An 18,189-nucleotide genomic window follows, 5' to 3' on the forward strand; every position below is an offset into this window, starting at 1 on the left:
CACAGGAAAAGTGAGCTCTGTTAAACCTGGCCTCCTACTTCACTGGGAAGAGGTCACCTCTTGTGTTTATTTTGCAGGCCAGCTGCCATTAGTGCTATCATTCTCCTCATCTTAATTGTCCCACATGGGCAAAAGCGTGAGAAGTACCTGGCGCTCAATAACTTCTTGTGAAAGAGTGGGTGCTTAAAATCAAGCCAAGATGAAGTACCTAAAGTGTCTGTACTAAGTTAATGAGAAAAAAAGGCATTAACTATATTGAATTAAAACTTAACATTTAACATTCGCAAACATGTTTGTACTTTCATGCCTCTTAAGTCATTAATTTTTCTCTCTGACCTATCCACCTCATGTTTACAATCTTTATATTAAAGTATGTAAATGTGTTTAAGCTCTGAACTAATTTGTTTACCGGGTCACCATCTCAGTGTGTGATGAATTTCACCAACCAATAAAAAGGTGATGGATCTGAGTCACATACTGACTGTGACAAGGACAATCAGTTGCATTTGGATTTCAGTCTCACAGACAAGTGTCCCGTGCCCGACTGGGGCTGGTGTGTGCCAGGCCAAGGCGCCTCTCGTACCTGAGCTGCATGCCTGTGCTCCAGGAGCAGACGTCCTTCCTCAGAAGCAGGTTGTTGAGAGTCACCGCGTTGATCATGTAGAAGAGCTGTTTGAACACCTGCAGGATGATCTCGGGGTCCAGGCCCTGGTCGCACATGACTGTGTGGAAGGAATTCATCTGGCGGATGATGGCTTCCAGGCAGTAGGATTTATCTCCATCCGCCAGGCTGGAGGTGCGCTTCCGGTAGCCCGTGGGCTTCACCCCAGACAGACCCTGAATGCTCTCGTTCTCCAACATGGCAGACACTGAAAGAGAAGCATGATTAGAGAAGCTGCGTGTTCCCAAGGAAGATCTGTTTTCGGGTCACTGAGATCACACAGTACTCAGGGCTTTGGCAGTGATCCCACCCAGAGGTGAACAAGGTCGACATGCATTTGGCATGGAATTTCTAACCTGTTGATTTCTACACAGAATAGGACTTCCACATAGAAATCTTGGACTAAACCTGTGGACCACATTTTCGCGTAAATTTATTGGTGATGGGACAGAGGTAAAAGGCACGTACCGACTTAATTCTGTTGTGGCTTCTGTGCTGAGAGACCAAAATGGAGCAACTTGGGTATAGTCATGGCCCAGCCACTGACCTGGGCCTGGACCCTGAGATCAGCCTATAGGTGTTCAAATGGCTTTTCTCCATCAGCCACCGACCATGTAAATCTTAGGTGAGCTGGTCTGTCACACTTACTGCCCAGCACTTAACTACAGGTCAGGCACTTTATATTCAGTATTCCTTTTAATCTTCCAACAACCCATTTCCTAATGAGGAAACTGAGGCATAAAAAGGTTAAATAACTTGCCCAAGGTCACCCTGCTAGGAAGTGGCAGGGCCAGGATTTGAACCCAGGTATGTCTGATTCCAGAACTGATGCTGTTAACCATCATCTTAACCTGAGCCATGAAACATCCCCAGTTCTCCCTGTCTGGTGAGAATAAACTGGCACCTCATAAGAGTCTCAGACAGGAAGAAGGATTTGGAATGAATCTTATCCCAAGGGATATATTTCTGGATGGCATGTAGGACTCTGTCCTACTTGGAATTCACTTGTAACCTACTCGTGTTGTAAGAACCTGGGGAAAGAATTACTTACATGGTCCAGGAGACTATTTCCTCAACAGCCTTTAAGGAGCACAGTGAGTGATGCATATACGTGTCACACTTTTCTCATGACTTAAAAAATAACTGCTCTGATTTTCAAATCTGATTTCATGTTAAGTGCCCAAGTGTACTGCTTTGGACAGAATGTTTAATAAATATTTATTGCATGAGCGTTTACTACTGTGTTCATTTATATGAACATAGTTAATGCGTTCCTTTTTCCATGAATAAAGTATATATATGGGCAAGCGGATTATATCTTTTCACTGTACATGCATTTACACTTTCTGAATTTATATTTATTACTTATGGAAATTAGTTTGTTTTGGGAAAAGAAATACAGTATATTACAGAAAAAGAGATAAAGGAAAAGTGATCTGTACTCTCACCACCCAAGCATCACATGCTTTGACGGGCTGGTGCTGCAAAGTTCATAACTGCTTTTAAGTAGATGGCACACATCTCCTCAGCTTCCTTCACTGGGGAGGTCCTGGCTTTCTGGAGGCCGCACCTAAGACACCTGGTTCCCTAAATGTAGGAAGTGCTTACCCTCACTTCGGATCCCATGATGAGCGCAGGAGATCTCCCGTGCCAGCTTACCTGTCATCGGCTGCAACAGGCCCTCGGAGATTTTAATGAGCTGCTGGTAGATCTGAATGGAAAGGTCGCTCAGCACCTGGCGGTATTCAGTGAGGTCAAAATTCTTAAGACAGTGCTCATTCTGCTTCGCCGTATTCTGAGTCATGAAGCCCTGCAGAGGCAGATGGGTGCTGTGCTGAGGCTCCGTGGCCTGCCATGCTCAGCAGGCCTTCTGGGCCTCCAGTCACTTTCTCAATACCCTATTTGTGGGGCCCGATCAGGCTCTGTCTGCTAATATGATGTTCTACCAGACCCTGTTGGTTCTTTGAGGTCTCGGTGATGGCTCTTAGATTTGAGGGCAGTGTCAAAACTAAGCAGATAGCGGACTCAAAACTGCTTAATGAAAAAGGCTGCAGTCGTTTAGTCCAAATCCCTGAAGTTTCCCTAAGGTAGCAAAGTGAAGGTTGGTAGCAGGTCCAGGGAAAGAGGGAATCCGTGCTTTCTGACTCTTTACCCAATTCTCTTCCCAATATACCAAGTTACCCTAAAATATTAGATTATACACAGTCCCTAAAGAAGTACCCAGGTCAGAGTATATGTTTTTAAAATGAGAAATTTATGTGGATTCTATCACTGAGTATCAGAATTAATGGATGAACTGAAATTATTCCACAGCTACAGCACTATGTCTTCTTAGCTTTCTATGTTGACAAGATGAAGTAACATGCAAGTTCAAAGAGCTGCTAATATCAAAAGGACTCATGTGACCAATGTCTCTCTGTATTCAGGCCAAGGGGAACCAAGAGCAGCCAGAAGGTCAGTGTTTTCAAAAGGGTAACTATCCCCGGCAAAGCCTCTCATACTGTGTCAAATCACAAATCCATTTTTAAAGAAAACAAAAGCAGGCAGAAGGGACTACCCTGGTGGCACAGTGGTTAAAAATCCGCCTGCCAGTGCAGGGGTCACGGGTTTGAGCCCTGGTCCGAGAAGATCCCACATGCTGCAGAGCAACTAAGCCCGTGTGCCAGAACTTCTGAGCCTGCACTCTAGAGCCCGCGAGCCACAACTACTGAGCCCGTGTGCCACAACTACTGAAGCCCGCAGGCCTAGAGCCCGTGTTCCGCAGCAAAGAGAAGCCACCGCAAGGAGAAGCCTGCACGCCGTAAGGAAGAGTAGCCCAACTAGAGAAAGCCTGCACGCAGCAATGAAGACCCAACACAGCCAAAAAAAAAAGCAAAAAAAAAGCAGGCAGAAGAGGGGATAACAAGATAGCTGTTATTTAGGCTACATAGATATGGTTATGCTGTGGTTCAAGTCTTGTCCCTGGGAATATAAGCACGTGAAACAATAGCCTAACGTAATGGAGTTCTTGGTCCTCCCTAGCCCTATGTAATGTTCCCTGCAGGGTACAGACAACATTGGGTCAAGTGATGATTCTCAACGAGATAACCTTAAATGCAGTTCTCTGCTTAAAGTGAAAGCTTGTATATAATATCAGGGTTACAGAATAGAGGACATCTGGTTTGAAATGAAGCCCATTTCTTCCAATAATACAGTAAACACTATTTCTTTAATATTTAACCCACTCCCTTTCAAAATAAAAGCAGCTGTATCAAAGTTCTGATTCTAGGAGAGAGATGGAGTCAAGTGCCATTCCAAGGGTGGCAACACTGACTGGCATGGCATACCCTTTTATTATCCCAGGGAGAAGAGTCTGTGAAAACTTGTTCTGGCACAAAAGATGGAATAAAGCTTTCAAAATTGTTGCACTATATTGATTTACACTGTCTTGGCCTTGGGGAGGGAGGGTGGAGAGTGAGATATGTGAAAGGAAGGGGAGAAGGAAAGTCAAGGAGGCCTGCAGGGCACTGGGAGTGGGCAGTGCCTGGGACGAGTTGGGATTCTCACCGGAGAAATTAGGGTGAAAATGGGCCATATGTTACTAGGTCACTGGGCTGAATGCAGAGCATGGGAAAAGTTCTTTCGAGGGCCAGCAGTGGGAATGGTGAGTTCTAGATAAAGCTGGACCCTAGAGGTCCAGAGCAGAACATTAAGTGATGGGGTGAGCTGGGCCTCAGGCCAAGGAACTGAATTTGGTGAGAAGCTCGAAGCTGGGCCTCAGGGTCAGTTTGCACAGATGTAGTTCAGCTACATTGTGCCTCTTCCCTTGGACCATCTCTGTCTGTCTGAAAATGGACAAAGTAACTGGTTGGCTTAGGAGACAATCTGACATCCCAGACAATTGAGCTTTCTGCATTCACAGCAATGGGGCTCTTCTAGGACTGCTTCAGAAAATTAAGGTCACAGCGTTTTCAGGGGGAGTCCCGAGGGCTCTCAGATGATGGATGGGTTACGCAAATTCATTTCCCTACAAATCCACTTATTCATTCAGGGTGCTTTCCAGGGGCCCTTGGGGTCATCGAGGCCTGCCTTATTCCTGCTTCCAGTGAACAGGTGCAGAAGGCACGCCCAGAGCCTGAGGTCCCAGAGGGGCTCCAAAGATCTCACACCCTCTCTTCAAGGGATACAAAGCAGCTCAGAATGACATTTGGACAAAACAGAGATGCCTTCTATGACCGAAACCTCTGCCCTCCATTCTGACCTGAGATCTGAGGTGCTCTGAAGTGGAACACGTGTTGCTGAGCCCAAGGAAACGAGGGCCTAACTGCTGAAGAACATGGGGCACCTCGACAGTGTTTAAGTGCACTTTAGGGGACTGGGTTTATCTTACACTCACCTCATCCCCGCTGTACTGCTTCAAGCAATGCAGGAAGCGGCAGGTATTGGACAACCAGAACGATGTCATCTCAAAGTCATCATTGTGCTTCTGTGAAAAGAAAAAGAGGTTCCTGGTTATAAGTAAGTGGTTCCCATCTGGTCAGATGCTCACCTGGTCCCTCCATGTCCACGTTTCCTTCTCTTACCCAGTAGGCCCCAAGCAGATCTGATGGCAAGCAGGCCCTTACTAATCACAGTCACACAGAAGACAGCCATCCCCGCGAGGCTGCGTGACTGCTCTTCCACTACCGGGGATGATGTACGACCCAGCCCTGGTCCCCGATCAGTGGTCCACACACGTCAGCTGCCTCTACAGCTGACGACTACAAAGCCAAGTGACACAGACGAGCTTGACTCCAGCAGCCCCGGGCTCTGCTGTGAGCACTGGGCCAGCTGGCCTGGCAGGTTCTCACCATCAGTGATCCAACATAAGGGGTGTTGGGGAGCACGTGGCGAAAGATTCTGGTATCCTGTTTATCTAGAGGCCAGGTGTCACTTACCTTCAGACCTGGAGATTTCAGAGAACTTGCGATCACAAAACCCAGACAGAGAGAAGCAGCGGTGAGCTGTTGTTTTCCCCGAGTTCCCCACACACCACCACCTTCGGCCTGGACACTGACCTTGAGGACCTTCTTAATGCCATTGATGGTGGAGGTCAGCAGGGAGTGCACCTTGAGGTCGTCGTTCACGTAGTCTGCGTGCCTGATGCACATGTAGAGGATGTAGGCAGGGAGGCAAGGCACGGTGCCCGCCAGCGCCTGGGGCTTCAGGTCTACCGGCAACAAACAGCAAGAATTAGATGTGTAGCCGATGCTCGGGGCTGCAAGAATCCTGGCCTGCAATGCCAATAATTTTAACATTTTCCTGTAGCTCCTCATGGGGGTTGGGAGAGGAGCCAGGGAGAGGCTGCCCTGATACACAGATTCCCTCTGACCTTGACTACCGGTAGTTTCAGAAACTAGTTAAAAACCCCAAACAAACAAAAATCATGTTCCTAATTGTTTCAGACAGCCTCCTCGCTCCTCGTCCTTGCGGCATGGAGGGGAAGAACCCACAGCTGGCTCCCTCACCAGGCGGCCGGGGCGAGGACTTCCCACCCCTCTGCACCAGCACTTCCCGTGGGGGACACACGGGCCCTGCAGCTGCAAGAAGGCGAGGCTGGCTCCCGCAGACAGAGCCCGCGTGCCAGGGGCTGGGAGAGCTGCAGCAACTTCTAGCGCGTCCGGCGCTCGGTTCGGCCAACTGCATGGCAGCGCCCGCCGCCCGGACAGCCTCGGAGGCAGCAGGTGAAGCAGGCCGCTGACTGGCCACAGCCGCTCTCCCCTCCCCACGCCGCCGCCTCCCTCTTGGCCAGCGGTAGCCTGGCCACACTCAGGGACAGCTGCTCCCCCCTCCCCTCCCCCCCAACTCCGCTCCTCTAAACCGCCACCCCGTGTGCTCTGGCAGGACCGGAAGCGGCTGGTGGGCCTCCCCGTGAACTGCAGACTCCTGCTCAGCCTTTTGGTCCTTTCCTGCCAAAGCCCCTGGAGGGCCAGGGAGAGGCTGTCAGACTGCTTTCCATGCCAGAGGGGGCCCGGGGAGGCACAGACCAGGCTGAGAGCAGCAGTGTTTGGTGGGGGCCCAGAGCAGGAGGAGGAAAGGCCCAGGGACAGGCAAGATGAAAGGCGAGCACGAGGCCCGGGCACAAGGCCACGGGCCTCAGACTCCAGGCGTGCTCACTGCACCCCCAGGCCTCACCCCACACCCTCATGACCGCCACCCCCAAGCTCCACCCAGCCCAGGCCTCAGGAGCCACGTCTAGGCTTGGAAAGGCAGTGAGGGAGGCCACCTCCCCTCCACCTGCAGGGGGGCTGGGGGAGGGGAAGGGGCAACTCCTCAGATCTTCCGCCAGGGCGGTCTAGGGCCAGGGCTGTCTAGGGCCAGGGCCATCTAGGGTCAAGGTCGTCTAGGGTCAGGGCCGTCTAGGGTCAGGGCCGTCTAGGGTCAGGGCTGTCTAGGGTCAGGGCTGTCTAGGGTTGGGGCTGCCAGCTTCTCCAGTGGGTACCCGGCCTCAAATACACCTACAGGCCATAATACTCTGGGTACCTGGTTAACATCTGGGCATCTCATAGGCTTAACAGATGACTGTGGATTGGCCTTTGGCTCTAATTAGAATGCCAATAACATTTATACAGAAAAATGTGTTTTAAGGCCCAGACTTCCAACCTACAGCTTCTTGCTTCGAGGCTGACCCGTATGCAGATTGCAGATAGCTTGTCCTGCCTTGGAACTTTCTATTGTGATTTGAGTCCCGTAGCAGCTAAATGGTAGCGTCTTGGGGGCAGGGACCATGGCTCTACTTTCCTCCATTGTCCACAGTAACCAGCCAACACTGGGTGCCTGAGCCGTGATCAGTGGAATCCCGGTGTTCGTGCGGAAGGGTCTTTTGGAGGGAAGGTGACCAGTGCTGTGTGCAGGCGGCTTAGCAGATGAGCTGGCCTGGGGCCACCTGAGCGATGACCATGGGAGGGAGCCACCCACTGGCTGGTACAAGCAGCCTCCACCATTATTATTCTTTTTGCTCTGATGCTCTGATTCTCTGAACTTTGAGTTTCATTCATCAGAGATTAAAGGCTCATTCCTAACGGTGTCTGAACAAGATGCAGCCTGGTTAAGGAAACTTGAGGTGAACTTACATCACATTTAGTAGTCAGGCAATTGTGGGGAAATTAACCTTTATAAAAAGAGCAGAATACTCAGCTATTAAAAATACCCAAAACAAAGAGCTGAAGCAAAACCTGTGCTAGGCTGAAGTCACGCTCCGTTCTTCCTGCAGCCCTTGGCCCAGTACTCAGCAGACTGGGACTTCGATAAACGTACACTTCTCTAAAGTAACATTTACCTCTTATTTGAACTCCAAATACCCCTGCAAAAGCTACCACCTCTTTGAATTCCTCACATTCGAGAAGGGTTTCGCAGCTTTAACACAGCACTTTCACCTTTGTCATATTTCAAGTGTGGGGTGGGCGGGGTCAGTATCCTCATCCCCATTTTACAGATGGGAAAACTGAGAGACTGGAGAATGGAGCTAGTAGTTCAGAGGCCAGAGGACCAGACCACCAAAGACCCCTCCTTTTTTGGTCCAGGACTCTTCCTGCCAGCTCTGCAGGCTAATGAACTGGGCTGAACACAGAGCAGGAAGGCTGGCATGTTGCAGCCAGATGGGATGTAAGACCAGAGGGGTCGGAGCTGGTACAAATGGCAAACCAGGCCCGGGGCTGGCAAGGAAAGCAGCTCCCCGGAGCCCTGCATGCGGCCCCGGGGGCAGCCCACACACTAACCCCAGCATCACTATCACCTGGGAGCTGATCAGAAGCGCAGCAGCTCGCGGTGGTGGCTGAGAGTGGCTGGGGGATGGAGGATGGGGGAGGAGGAAGAGGGCGGGGGTGTCTGTGGGATGGGGGGTGTGCAGGAGGTGCAGGAGGAGGGGCTGGGGGTGGGATGCCACAGAGGGCCTGACCTGTCACCAGATTCCGAATGAGCAGGGCCTCATCCTCCTTGTGGTACTCCAGCATGCCCTGGAAGTCCTTCTCTTTCCGCTGCACGGTGACCTGCCTGTTGAGCTCGTGGCGCCTCCTCTCACTCTGGGCCAGTGCCTGGGCAGCTGAACAGGAGAGAGGGACGGAGGATGAACTGGGACCTCCAGGCTCAGGCCCGGGGGTGGGGTCATTTCAGCTGGGTGGGGTTGGGGCCTGGGGCCCCAGGGTTCTGGGTTCTCTGGGCTGTCACACTCCTTACATGGTCTGTCCCTGCAGCCTGGGCCACACTCCAAGTGTGACCAGAGGAGCTTAGCATCAGGCACTGGGGGCCACTCAGGACAGGGGCTGGGGAAACACCCAAAATGGCAACAGGCAGGTTTTGGACCAGAGAAAACTCGGGAAGGATGTGAGGTGCAGGATGTACAACCATCCGGCTGGGGAGCTGTTTCTTTTTCTCCACCCAGCTGTAAGAAAGGGAAGGAAGGAGGGAGGGAAGGGGAGGAGGGAGGGGGAGGGAAGGAAGGAGGGATGGAGAGAGGGAGGAAGGGGACAGGACAGAAGGAGGGAGGGGGAAAGAGGGAGGGGAGGAGGTGGGGGAGAAGAAAAAGCCTGAGTGACCAGGAGTTTGAGAACTCTAGGAACAGAAAAGAGAAATCCAAAGATGGAGAAGGACATGTGGGGTATGGGGGCAACGGCCCAAGGCTGAACAGGACACAGCCCTGCCCTCCTACAGCCTCGTCCAGAGCAGCAGGTGGACATAAGCAGGTGATTAAACAATACCTATGATGGGAACTGTGACGTAGCTGTGTGGTGTCAGGACAGCAAAAGAGGGGACTGGAACCCTGAGGACGTAACTCCTGAGCTGAGGTGGAAGGATGGGGGGGTATCCCAGGTGGTGAGGGGACAAAGAAAGGTTTCCCAGCAAGGCAGGCTGTTTAAAGGGTGGGGAGTGACATGATTAGATCTGCAGCGGGGAGTCAAGGAAAGAGAACATTCTGGGGGTTTCTGGGAGACTGATTTAAATCTCTGCCTGACCTCTCTGGGCCAGATTCCAGCTGGGAAGTTTAACCACAGAACTGACCTCTCTCCCTGACTACTGCAGCGTGGAGAAGGGCCCCCGTGGTTTGGGCCTTTATATTTTGGAGCATTCTTTCGAACCAGAAGGTATTGCCTCCCAGCTTTAAGCCCTCTGAACGCAGGACCACAGGGCCACCGTCTCAGCTGCCCCTCCCCGCATAGCTTGAGTCAGCACCCAAACACCTGCTAGGTTTGTGGATCATTAGTGCAGGTTCCGGCAAACTGAGACTGGGGGAGCTCCTGGGGTCTGCGTGATTGTGTCACGTGACTGCCCCGGGCAGGGGCGGCAGCAGGTGGGGGAAGTGGAAGTGTCGGGCGGGCAGGCAGTGCCCTCCCTGAGGGTGGCCGAGCACACTTGTGCCTCACGACACCCGCGTTCACACCCTACCTTCCAGGTCCTGGACTTTCTTCATGTAAATCTTCAGTTGCTTTTTGAGCTTCCTCTCGTTCTTCTCCAGCTTTTCCACCAGTTCTTTAAGGTCCTAAAAGCAGAAGAAAGCAGTGTGAGAACAGATCTAATCCTGCCCTGGAGGGCAGGGGTGGGATCCGGGGCCCAGCCTGGCTCACAGGCAGCCATCGAGGAGGCCAGGCCCCGGGTCCAGCAGGAGGTCCGCCCCAAGCAGCCTGCTGCTCCCCGGGTCTGGACCCATGAAGTGGGAGATGGGTCACAGTGTTCTCTCAGCCCGGACGGCAGACTCCTCTGGGCTCAGGCTGCCTGGTGCCCGGCCCAACCCCCAGTTCTCTAGGCCAAGCCTCCTCAGGTTGCCATGCCAACCACCAGGAGACCCTCAGCCTCAGGGTCCTCAGGTGGCTGGGAGGTGCCCTGGGAAGGAATGGACAGGTGAAGGCATGAGAGTGCAGCGGGGAGGTGTCAGCTGGACGAGCCTGCAGGCCAGCGAGGTTACCTGGGGCCCAGGAGCAAAACAGGCTCTTGGCCCGGGCCCCTCAGTGGCTGCCTAACTCCTAGCAGCCACCACCACAGGGAGAAAATCAGCCCCCGGGACCTGGAACAGCATTACTGTCACCCTGACCCAGCTGGGCAGTGGAGGCAGGAAGCTCCACAACCGTCAGAGACACTGTGACTAGGAGTGACGCAGGAGACAGAAGCAAACATGCCCCTGTGGAACCTCGGAAAACATCTGGACCCCCTTTCTCCTTCCTCCTCTGCATGGGTGATGTCCCTTTCGTGCCTCCTGCCTCAGGTCAAGCCTCCCCTACAATTCTTTTTCTGTAATACTTGTTAATCCCATGTAGAATTATGCTTTTGGAAACACCATCTTCTTTCTCTTCTTTTTTTTAACATGTCTTGCTTCCCCTACTAGCCTGTTAGCTCTCTGAGGACAGAGACTGTCTTTCATTTCTCTGGCATCTGCCCGGCTCCTTTGGTTACTGCCAGGATGGCTACCAACCATTCCTCCCCTCCAGCAAGAGGAAGAGTCCATCCCCATCACTCAACCTGCCCAGATTTGTCTTAACCAACAGAATGTGGCAGAAGCGACCCTGGGCCAGTTCTGGGACTAGACTTTAAGAGGCCTCCCAGCTCATCCTGTTGGAAGTCAGCTGCCGTGTAAAGCAGCCCACGGTGGTCCAATGAAAGATGGCCACATGTGTGCAGAGAGCAGATCACGTGGAGGGGAACTGAGGCCCCAGACACAGGACTGGGGCTGTCTATGTCCTCCAGCCCCCTCCAACCACAGTAGAGCAGAGACAAGTCACCCCCACTGAGCCCTGCCAGAATTCCTGACCCACAAAATGTGGTTGCTATTCTAGGCTGCTAAGTTTTGGGGAGGTTAGTTATACATTAACAGATAAATAAAATAGCTCCACAAACACTTGCTGACTGTAGATTTCTAGACTCTCTACTCCTACCACAGGGCCAAGCACATGAACCTTGTCCACTTGGCGAAAGGCCACTCCCGGTCCCCTTTGCTTCTAGAACGTGACCTCCCAGAGCTGGGCTCCACGGGGCACGGCGACTCACCAGGTTCTCATTGGTCAGCCGGGACAGCTCCTGCTGGATGCCGAACTCCAGCTGGGCCTCTGGGGACAGCAGTAGCGTCTGGCAGAAGGTCTGCTGCTGCTCGTCCATCTCCTCCTTCAGGGCCTGCACCTGGGCCTTGAGACCCTCCACCTCCTCCCCATGCTCACGGCTCTGAGCCTGCAGCTGGGCCTCCAGCAACCTGCACCCGGGAAGGAGGGCAGGTAACCGGGTGGCTTGCGTCTGTGCCCCCAAGTAGGGGCCACACGTGGACACGCAACAGGGGAGCAGCCGAGCAGGGACACAGCAGCAACTGCATGAAACCAACAGGGGACGGACACGGAGGGGAGCAGGTCCATGGGGCTGGGCGGGCGCAGGCCAGCCTTCCTCGGGAGGACGGGGGGTCAAGGCCAAACACGGCACCCCTTGCCTTAGGCCTTTGTCTCAACCACCCTCATCCCTTTGTTCTTTGTTCCTGAGCACAGTCTACTGGTCTGGGATTGAGAGACTGTCTCCATGTCAAAATATCATGAGCAGAAATAACCTTCTTAGAGCATCTTTTCAATAAAAGCGTCCATGTCTGCCCGAAGCTCACAAGAATCTCCTTGCTAAGACAAAACTCTGGAGGACCGAACGAGCTATATTACTTGCATATTTTCCCTTTAGTCGATTCTCTGCAAGTTTTAGAAAGATCCTTTCTTTTTACCTTTTTTTTTTAATTTCTGAATTTTATTCATTTTTTATACAGCAGGTTCTTATTAGTTATCTATCGTATATATATTAGTGTACACGTGTCAATCCCAATCTCCCAGTTCATCACACCACCACCTCCAACTCCCTGCCGCTTTCCCCCCTTGGTGTCCACACATTTGTTCTCTATAGAAAGATCCCTTCTTTTTATTTACCTTATACCCACTTCATCTCTGGCCTTTTATATACATTTTTTCCCCAGTCAAAACAGAAACTAAGACTAATTGCAAATGATCTGGAGGGAGGTTTAAGATCAACTGATGTCATGACAAGAAGCAGAGAGACCTAGAGAAGATCTGGAGAAGGTTGGGGAGAAGCTTCAGGAGACTCTCTGGGCAATTCTGGGAGATACCTTCTATTATGAGGGAATGGGTAAGGAACTAAGGAAGGTTCCGAAGCAGCCTCCTCTTCAGGAAGTTACTGATATGACTATGATGCTGTCTTCTTGGGCGTAACTACTTGAACAAACTTTCATCAAAAGTCTCCTGACTTGGTCACCCCACCCTCTCCCTGGGATGCAGACAAAGACTGTGACGAGAGCTCAGCAGAGTCAGGACCGTGGAAGTGCCTAGGAGACAGTTCCATGTTTCTGCAGTTCTGCTAGTTCTGCTATCATTCTGGGAGGAGACAATTCCCACAAGACAGGAGGGAGCAAATCTACGAGGGAGCAAGAGAGAGGGGAAAGTCTACATCTACGAGGGAGCAAGAGAGAGGGGAAAGTCTACACCGGGAAGTCCCGGATGGAAGCGACCCCGTGTTCGGTCAGCTCCACGGTGGCATCAGGTGCAGTGCTTGGCCCCAGGGACTTCTCAGCAAAGTGACACGAGTGAATGAAGAAATGACGGAGGGACGACTGATTCACGCATTCATCCCAGGCAGCATTACCAAAGGAAAACAACAATGCGAGGACTGTGGAAAGTAATTTGGTAATTGAATCAGCATTTTTAGGGGACACACGATATTTAGATAACATACAATCTTGGCTACAATAAACTAAAAGTAATCACCAGTAAGTTATAAATTTAATGAGAGAAATAGACTGGAACGCTTGGACTCTAGGAACTTTGACCGAAGGATTAGTTCCCGGGTTGCACTGTGAGTTTGCTGCTCACATCTTTCTTATCCTCCATGTAGACTGTAGTTGGGTGACTTAGTCCAGGGTTCTGTGCAAAGTCGGAGAACCCCTGACTTAGCAGGTGAGAAAACTAAGCGTGAGAGAGGTTTGAGGCCACTGCCAGCGGCAGATCTGGTTCTGGATCTCCTGAGGCATAGGGCTGTGCCTTCTTTGTTTTATTAATGCATTCATTTCTTTATGTATTAAAGCGCATCCTATTCCCCCTCCCACCCCGAAATAAAACAAACTTCTAGATGGGACAGGAATTTGATCTTACTCCAACATAGCCACTATAGTGCAAGTAGCAGCTAAGGTTTATTCCATGCCTTCTACGTGGCAGGCACGTGCAAAGTGCTTCACCTTCATCTATTCCTTGCAATGACCCGAGGAGGCAGGTCTGATTCTGATCCACATTCTACCAGAGAGGAAATGAAGCCAGATGTCATGTTGCTCACAGGTGGGGCCATGTTTGAACCCACAGCCGGGAGACATGCTGCCTTGAGAACCAGCTGACCTCAACTTTCTTCTGCCAAGAAGAGAGGCTCTTGATACTGTAACGGGACCTCCACGATGTCATCAGCAGGCAGAACTCAGGAGACGATGCGAGAGGCACTGGGCTCCCGCTCCAGCCCGCCGGCATCAGGCCGAGGGCGCTGGGCACAGCACTCACGCCACCTCGCCCAGCCTGTTTCCTCTCCTGGGAGACAAGCCTATTGTTGGGAATCTCAAGTGCACGAAGCTATGTCACAGCCCTGAAAAGCCACGTGCTGGCAGGAAACGTGCGATGTGATCGTCAGGTTGTGTTAATTCTGCGCACATTTAACTTCCTTTGCTAAGCTGATCACCCAGGGCTGATGGCCAAAAGGGTTACGGATTCAGCCTCCAGTAGCAAATGGAACCAGGTTCACATTCTGGATGTTCTGCTCAAGCAGCAAGTTCCTCACACCCTGCAAGCCCCAGTGTCCTTGCCCTGTGAGTGCGTGGTGAGGGTCAGACATGGCGACCCTGAAGCACACTGGGCGCTGGGCGGGTCAGCTCTTATGAGGTCCAGGCAGTCACCGCAATGGCGACTGGCACACGTGCTGGAGGGCAGGCTGCCAGGACCCCTGTGCTTGGAGCACGGCCGGCAGCACAAGTGCAGCCGATGCTCTTGACTGATCCTGCAGTCAGGATGGTCAATGTGTAGCACGGAAGCAGCACAGACTCAGAAACCCACAGAATGAAATTCCCCTCGTTCTAGAGAGCTGTGCACCTGCTGCCATGTTAACTCCCTCTGGTCTATTCCTTCACCTGCAGAGTGAGTGAGCTGCAGCCGGTGGTCTCTGAGGTCCCGGTGAGCCATCTAGTGCTACCACCTTGACCCAAACAAGCAGCCTTCACACAAAGTGACAGACGATGATGCAAGGGGCTACCCGCCAACACCCCTCCCCGTCTCACCCCCGCGAACTGTGCCCTTGCATCCACTCCAGCTGAAAAACAATTAAGCATAGACACAAGCGGACAGAACAGAGCAGACACAGGAAGAAAGGCACACATTTGACCTGGCAACTTGCTTTAGGCCTTGGTAGGCCAAGCCGAGCTCTCCATCTTCATTCAAGTATCCCCAATCCTCAGTCTTGCTAGAAATAAAGGACAGAAAAACAGGGCGTCCAGTGTAGAGGGAGAGAGAGGGCAGCAGAGAGCCCGGGGAAGAGATACTACAGCCAAGGTGTGGAAAGGCAGGAGGGAAGGCTCCAGAACACCCAGCTCCCCTCCTTTCCCTCCCATCACCAGCACCTCCTCCTGTGGGATCACTGATCACCCCAGGCCTGAAGACAGAGCAGAGGGTGGCGCTTTTTCTGCTTATCTTTAGCATGGGCAGGGCAGAGGCATTTACCTGTGCTCGCTCACGGTCCTTCCCACTACCAGGAGGATTGGGAAAAGAAAGGGAGAATCAGGAGAGATGCAAACAGGGCAGGGAGGAGAGGACCTGCGCAGGGTGGAAGGTGCAGACACTGAGCAGGGGCTAACTGTACAGGGCAGGGTCGGCGGCCTCCCAGATGCCGGATCTGGGGAGCAGCAGGGCGGCACCTTGGGGACATCTGGCTCCGAGAGGACAGGGAAGGAGACCACATATTTTGCCTGCTTTGTAATGTGCGTTTCCTTCCTGTCACTTCTTAAGGGCAGAAAAGTATTAACTCATCTCAACTCCTGTCCTCACTGCAGTCTTGCATAAAGAAACAGTTGTTATTAACTTTGCTAATAATAACCAGCGTGATGAGCACTGAGCTTTCTCCCCTTAACCTTGGGACCCAACTGCATTACTCCTATTTACTCAGCTGGGAAAGCAGGAGGCCAGATGCCTCCTATTTGCGAGTTATTTTATCCTCTCCATTTGCCCTGTGTTTGCCCAATGCCAGCAGCACAGCTCCTGGAGACCAGGCACATGTCACATACTCCCCCAGCACGGACCTCCCCCAACCCCACACAGCCCCGGGCACACGTGAGGCCCTCGAAGGCCAGCGGGGCTGGGTGGTGGGCGGCAGGCAGAGCCCTGCTGTCCCCACTAGATTTCGGCCCCTCAGTCCCTGCTCCCAGAGGCCTCTGCTCCTGCCGGTTGGATCCCAGTTTTCCTGGCAGGAATCACGAAGCAGGAGCTGCGTTCACACTGCTTGCTATCAGGACCAGTAACCCCTTCCTATGCCCTGCTGTCAGGCTGTGTGTGAGGTCTGGGGGTGCAGCCACCCATTATACCTCCCCCCGGCTCTGCCTCATGAGGCAGGGCCCAGCCCTTGGGGGGCTCACCCAGGCTGCTTCTTGGGCACAGCTGGTCACACAGACAGCAGGCCCGACTCTGGAGTCGATGAAAAGGAGCAGAGGGAAAGCTAGTGATGAGGATGCTTTGGGAGCCACTCTGGCCTCTGCTTCCTGGTAACGCTTGTTCTCCCTCCGGCTGGGTGCTTGCCCTGGGACCTCACACAGGCCTGGCTTCTCCAGATACTGCCTTTGCTTGTAGACTCTGCCGGCCCTGCCCTGCTTAGCTCTCAGCTGGTCTGTGTGTCCCATTATCCTTGCCAATCCACACATAGCCTGGGCTGTGCGAAGCGGGGAGCCGATAGCTTAGGCCTTTCCCTTCCCAGCTGTTAACACTTACATTGAACTCAGGGCCTTTTAGCATCTACTGAGCTAGTGCTTTAACCCAGAGGGTGGGTCACTGGGAATAACTCCTGGCACTGTTGGGGTCATCCTTGGGTCGGGCCCAGAGGTGGGTGTGTCATTGCTGAAGGGGCCCTCGGGGATCCCTTCCTCCAACTATCTCATTTCCACGTGTGCAGGGACACCAAGGGGGAGATGACCTCCTGACACTGACACCTAGGCTAGAACGCAGGCGCCCTGTCTCCCGGCCTCGGTCTCAAGCCCTTTCCTGCCTCACGCTGGCTGGCCCCCCAGACCGTGAGGAGGGGCTGCCAGCCTCTGAGGGTCCCCGCACTCCTACGGCTCCCAGCAGACTCCCTCTGCAGGGGGGCACGCGTGTACTGCTGAGACCTGCTGTGAGGAAGTTAGCATTCCTAATTCTGTAATAACATCCAGGCATGGTGCACAAAGATTAGAGTGCTGTGCAGCCCAGTTGTCCCATGGGGCTCAGGACGTCAGGCACACTTGAAGACACGGGGAGGGGGAAGGGTAAGCTGGGACGAAGTGAGAGTGGCATGGACATATATACACAACCAAATGTAAAGTAGATAGCTAGTGGGAGGCAGCCGCATAGCACAGGGAGATCAGCTCGGTGCTTTGTGACCGCCTGGAGGGCTGGGATAGGGAGGGTGGGAGGGAGGGAGACGCAAGAGGGAAGAGATATGGGAACATATGTATATGTATAACTGATTCACTTTGTTATAAAGCAGAAACTAACACACCATTGTAAAGCAATTATACTCCAATAAAGATGTTGAAAAAACAAGAAGAAGAAAAAAAAACCAGTCAACCAACTCCAGGCCCATCTTTTGTTCCCGTTGAAGGGGTCTCCCTCCCCCTCCTCCACACCACTGGGGGCGAGGGCCGGTGAGGGAGCGCCCCCTAGTGGTTTGAGAAGGAAACCCCCAAACAAGCTCAATGGAAAGTACTTTTTAAAATAAAGCTAAGTCTTGATGTAACTTAATACCAACCCATATTCATGGAGAACCTCCCGTGTATATGCCCCTGTGCTGAGCCCTGTTCCCAAAGAGGCCAGAGACACACACAAGAGTAAGCAGCGGGCAGAGCTTCTGACAGCGCCCAGGCAACGGCTCCCCTCGGCTAGGGAGCTCCTGCCTGGGCCAATCACCCACGCGGCCCCGGCCTCCTCCTTCACTGTGAGTGAAAGTGCTCAGCTGTGTCATGGGAGAGGTTTCTTCTAGATCGGCAGTATACAACCTAAAACTGGAAATGGCGCGCACCAGAAAAGGCCTGGGATAATATTACTTTCCCTCTGTGGAGACTGTGAAACCTAGGACCCAACGACCGGCCCTCTGCCCAGCGGAAGGACCTGCCGCCACATGGACAGACACAGGCAAAGTTCCAGCCAGCTCGGTGTCCCACTTCTACAAAGACCGCTTTGTGCTCCATGGATGTTCTCATTTCTTTACTTCCCACCCAGACTTTCTACCCAACTGGCCAAGAGATTCGGGATCTCTGAGAAATGGGAGGCAGCGACCCC

General features: G+C 52.6%; 1 protein-coding gene across 9 annotated transcripts in view; it reads right to left on the reverse strand.

The window, feature by feature from the left end:
• MYO5B (myosin VB) overlaps positions 1-18,189 on the reverse strand; it is a 387,835-nt gene that overhangs the window by 8,844 nt on the left and 360,802 nt on the right. For all 9 annotated transcript variants that reach the window (XR_016387637.1, XR_016387636.1, XM_089895168.1 and 6 more), the window contains 7 exons: positions 11,654-11,852; positions 10,061-10,154; positions 8,577-8,720; positions 5,698-5,849; positions 5,037-5,126; positions 2,321-2,471; positions 584-869 (listed from right to left, as the gene is read on the reverse strand). Coding sequence is in view for 7 of the 9 variants with exons in the window: in XM_089895168.1 (XP_089751294.1) it covers positions 584-869; positions 2,321-2,471; positions 5,037-5,126; positions 5,698-5,849; positions 8,577-8,720; positions 10,061-10,154; positions 11,654-11,852 (1,116 nt within the window). In the remaining 2 variants the exon portion in view is untranslated. The remainder of the gene's footprint in view (positions 1-583; positions 870-2,320; positions 2,472-5,036; positions 5,127-5,697; positions 5,850-8,576; positions 8,721-10,060; positions 10,155-11,653; positions 11,853-18,189) is intronic.

The sequence above is a fragment of the Delphinapterus leucas genome, chromosome 14 (genome assembly GCF_059928025.1).
Source record: "Delphinapterus leucas isolate spDelLeu-1000000601 "Yukka" chromosome 14, BTC_Dleu_Yukka2, whole genome shotgun sequence".
Classification (NCBI taxonomy): Eukaryota; Metazoa; Chordata; class Mammalia; order Artiodactyla; family Monodontidae; genus Delphinapterus; species Delphinapterus leucas.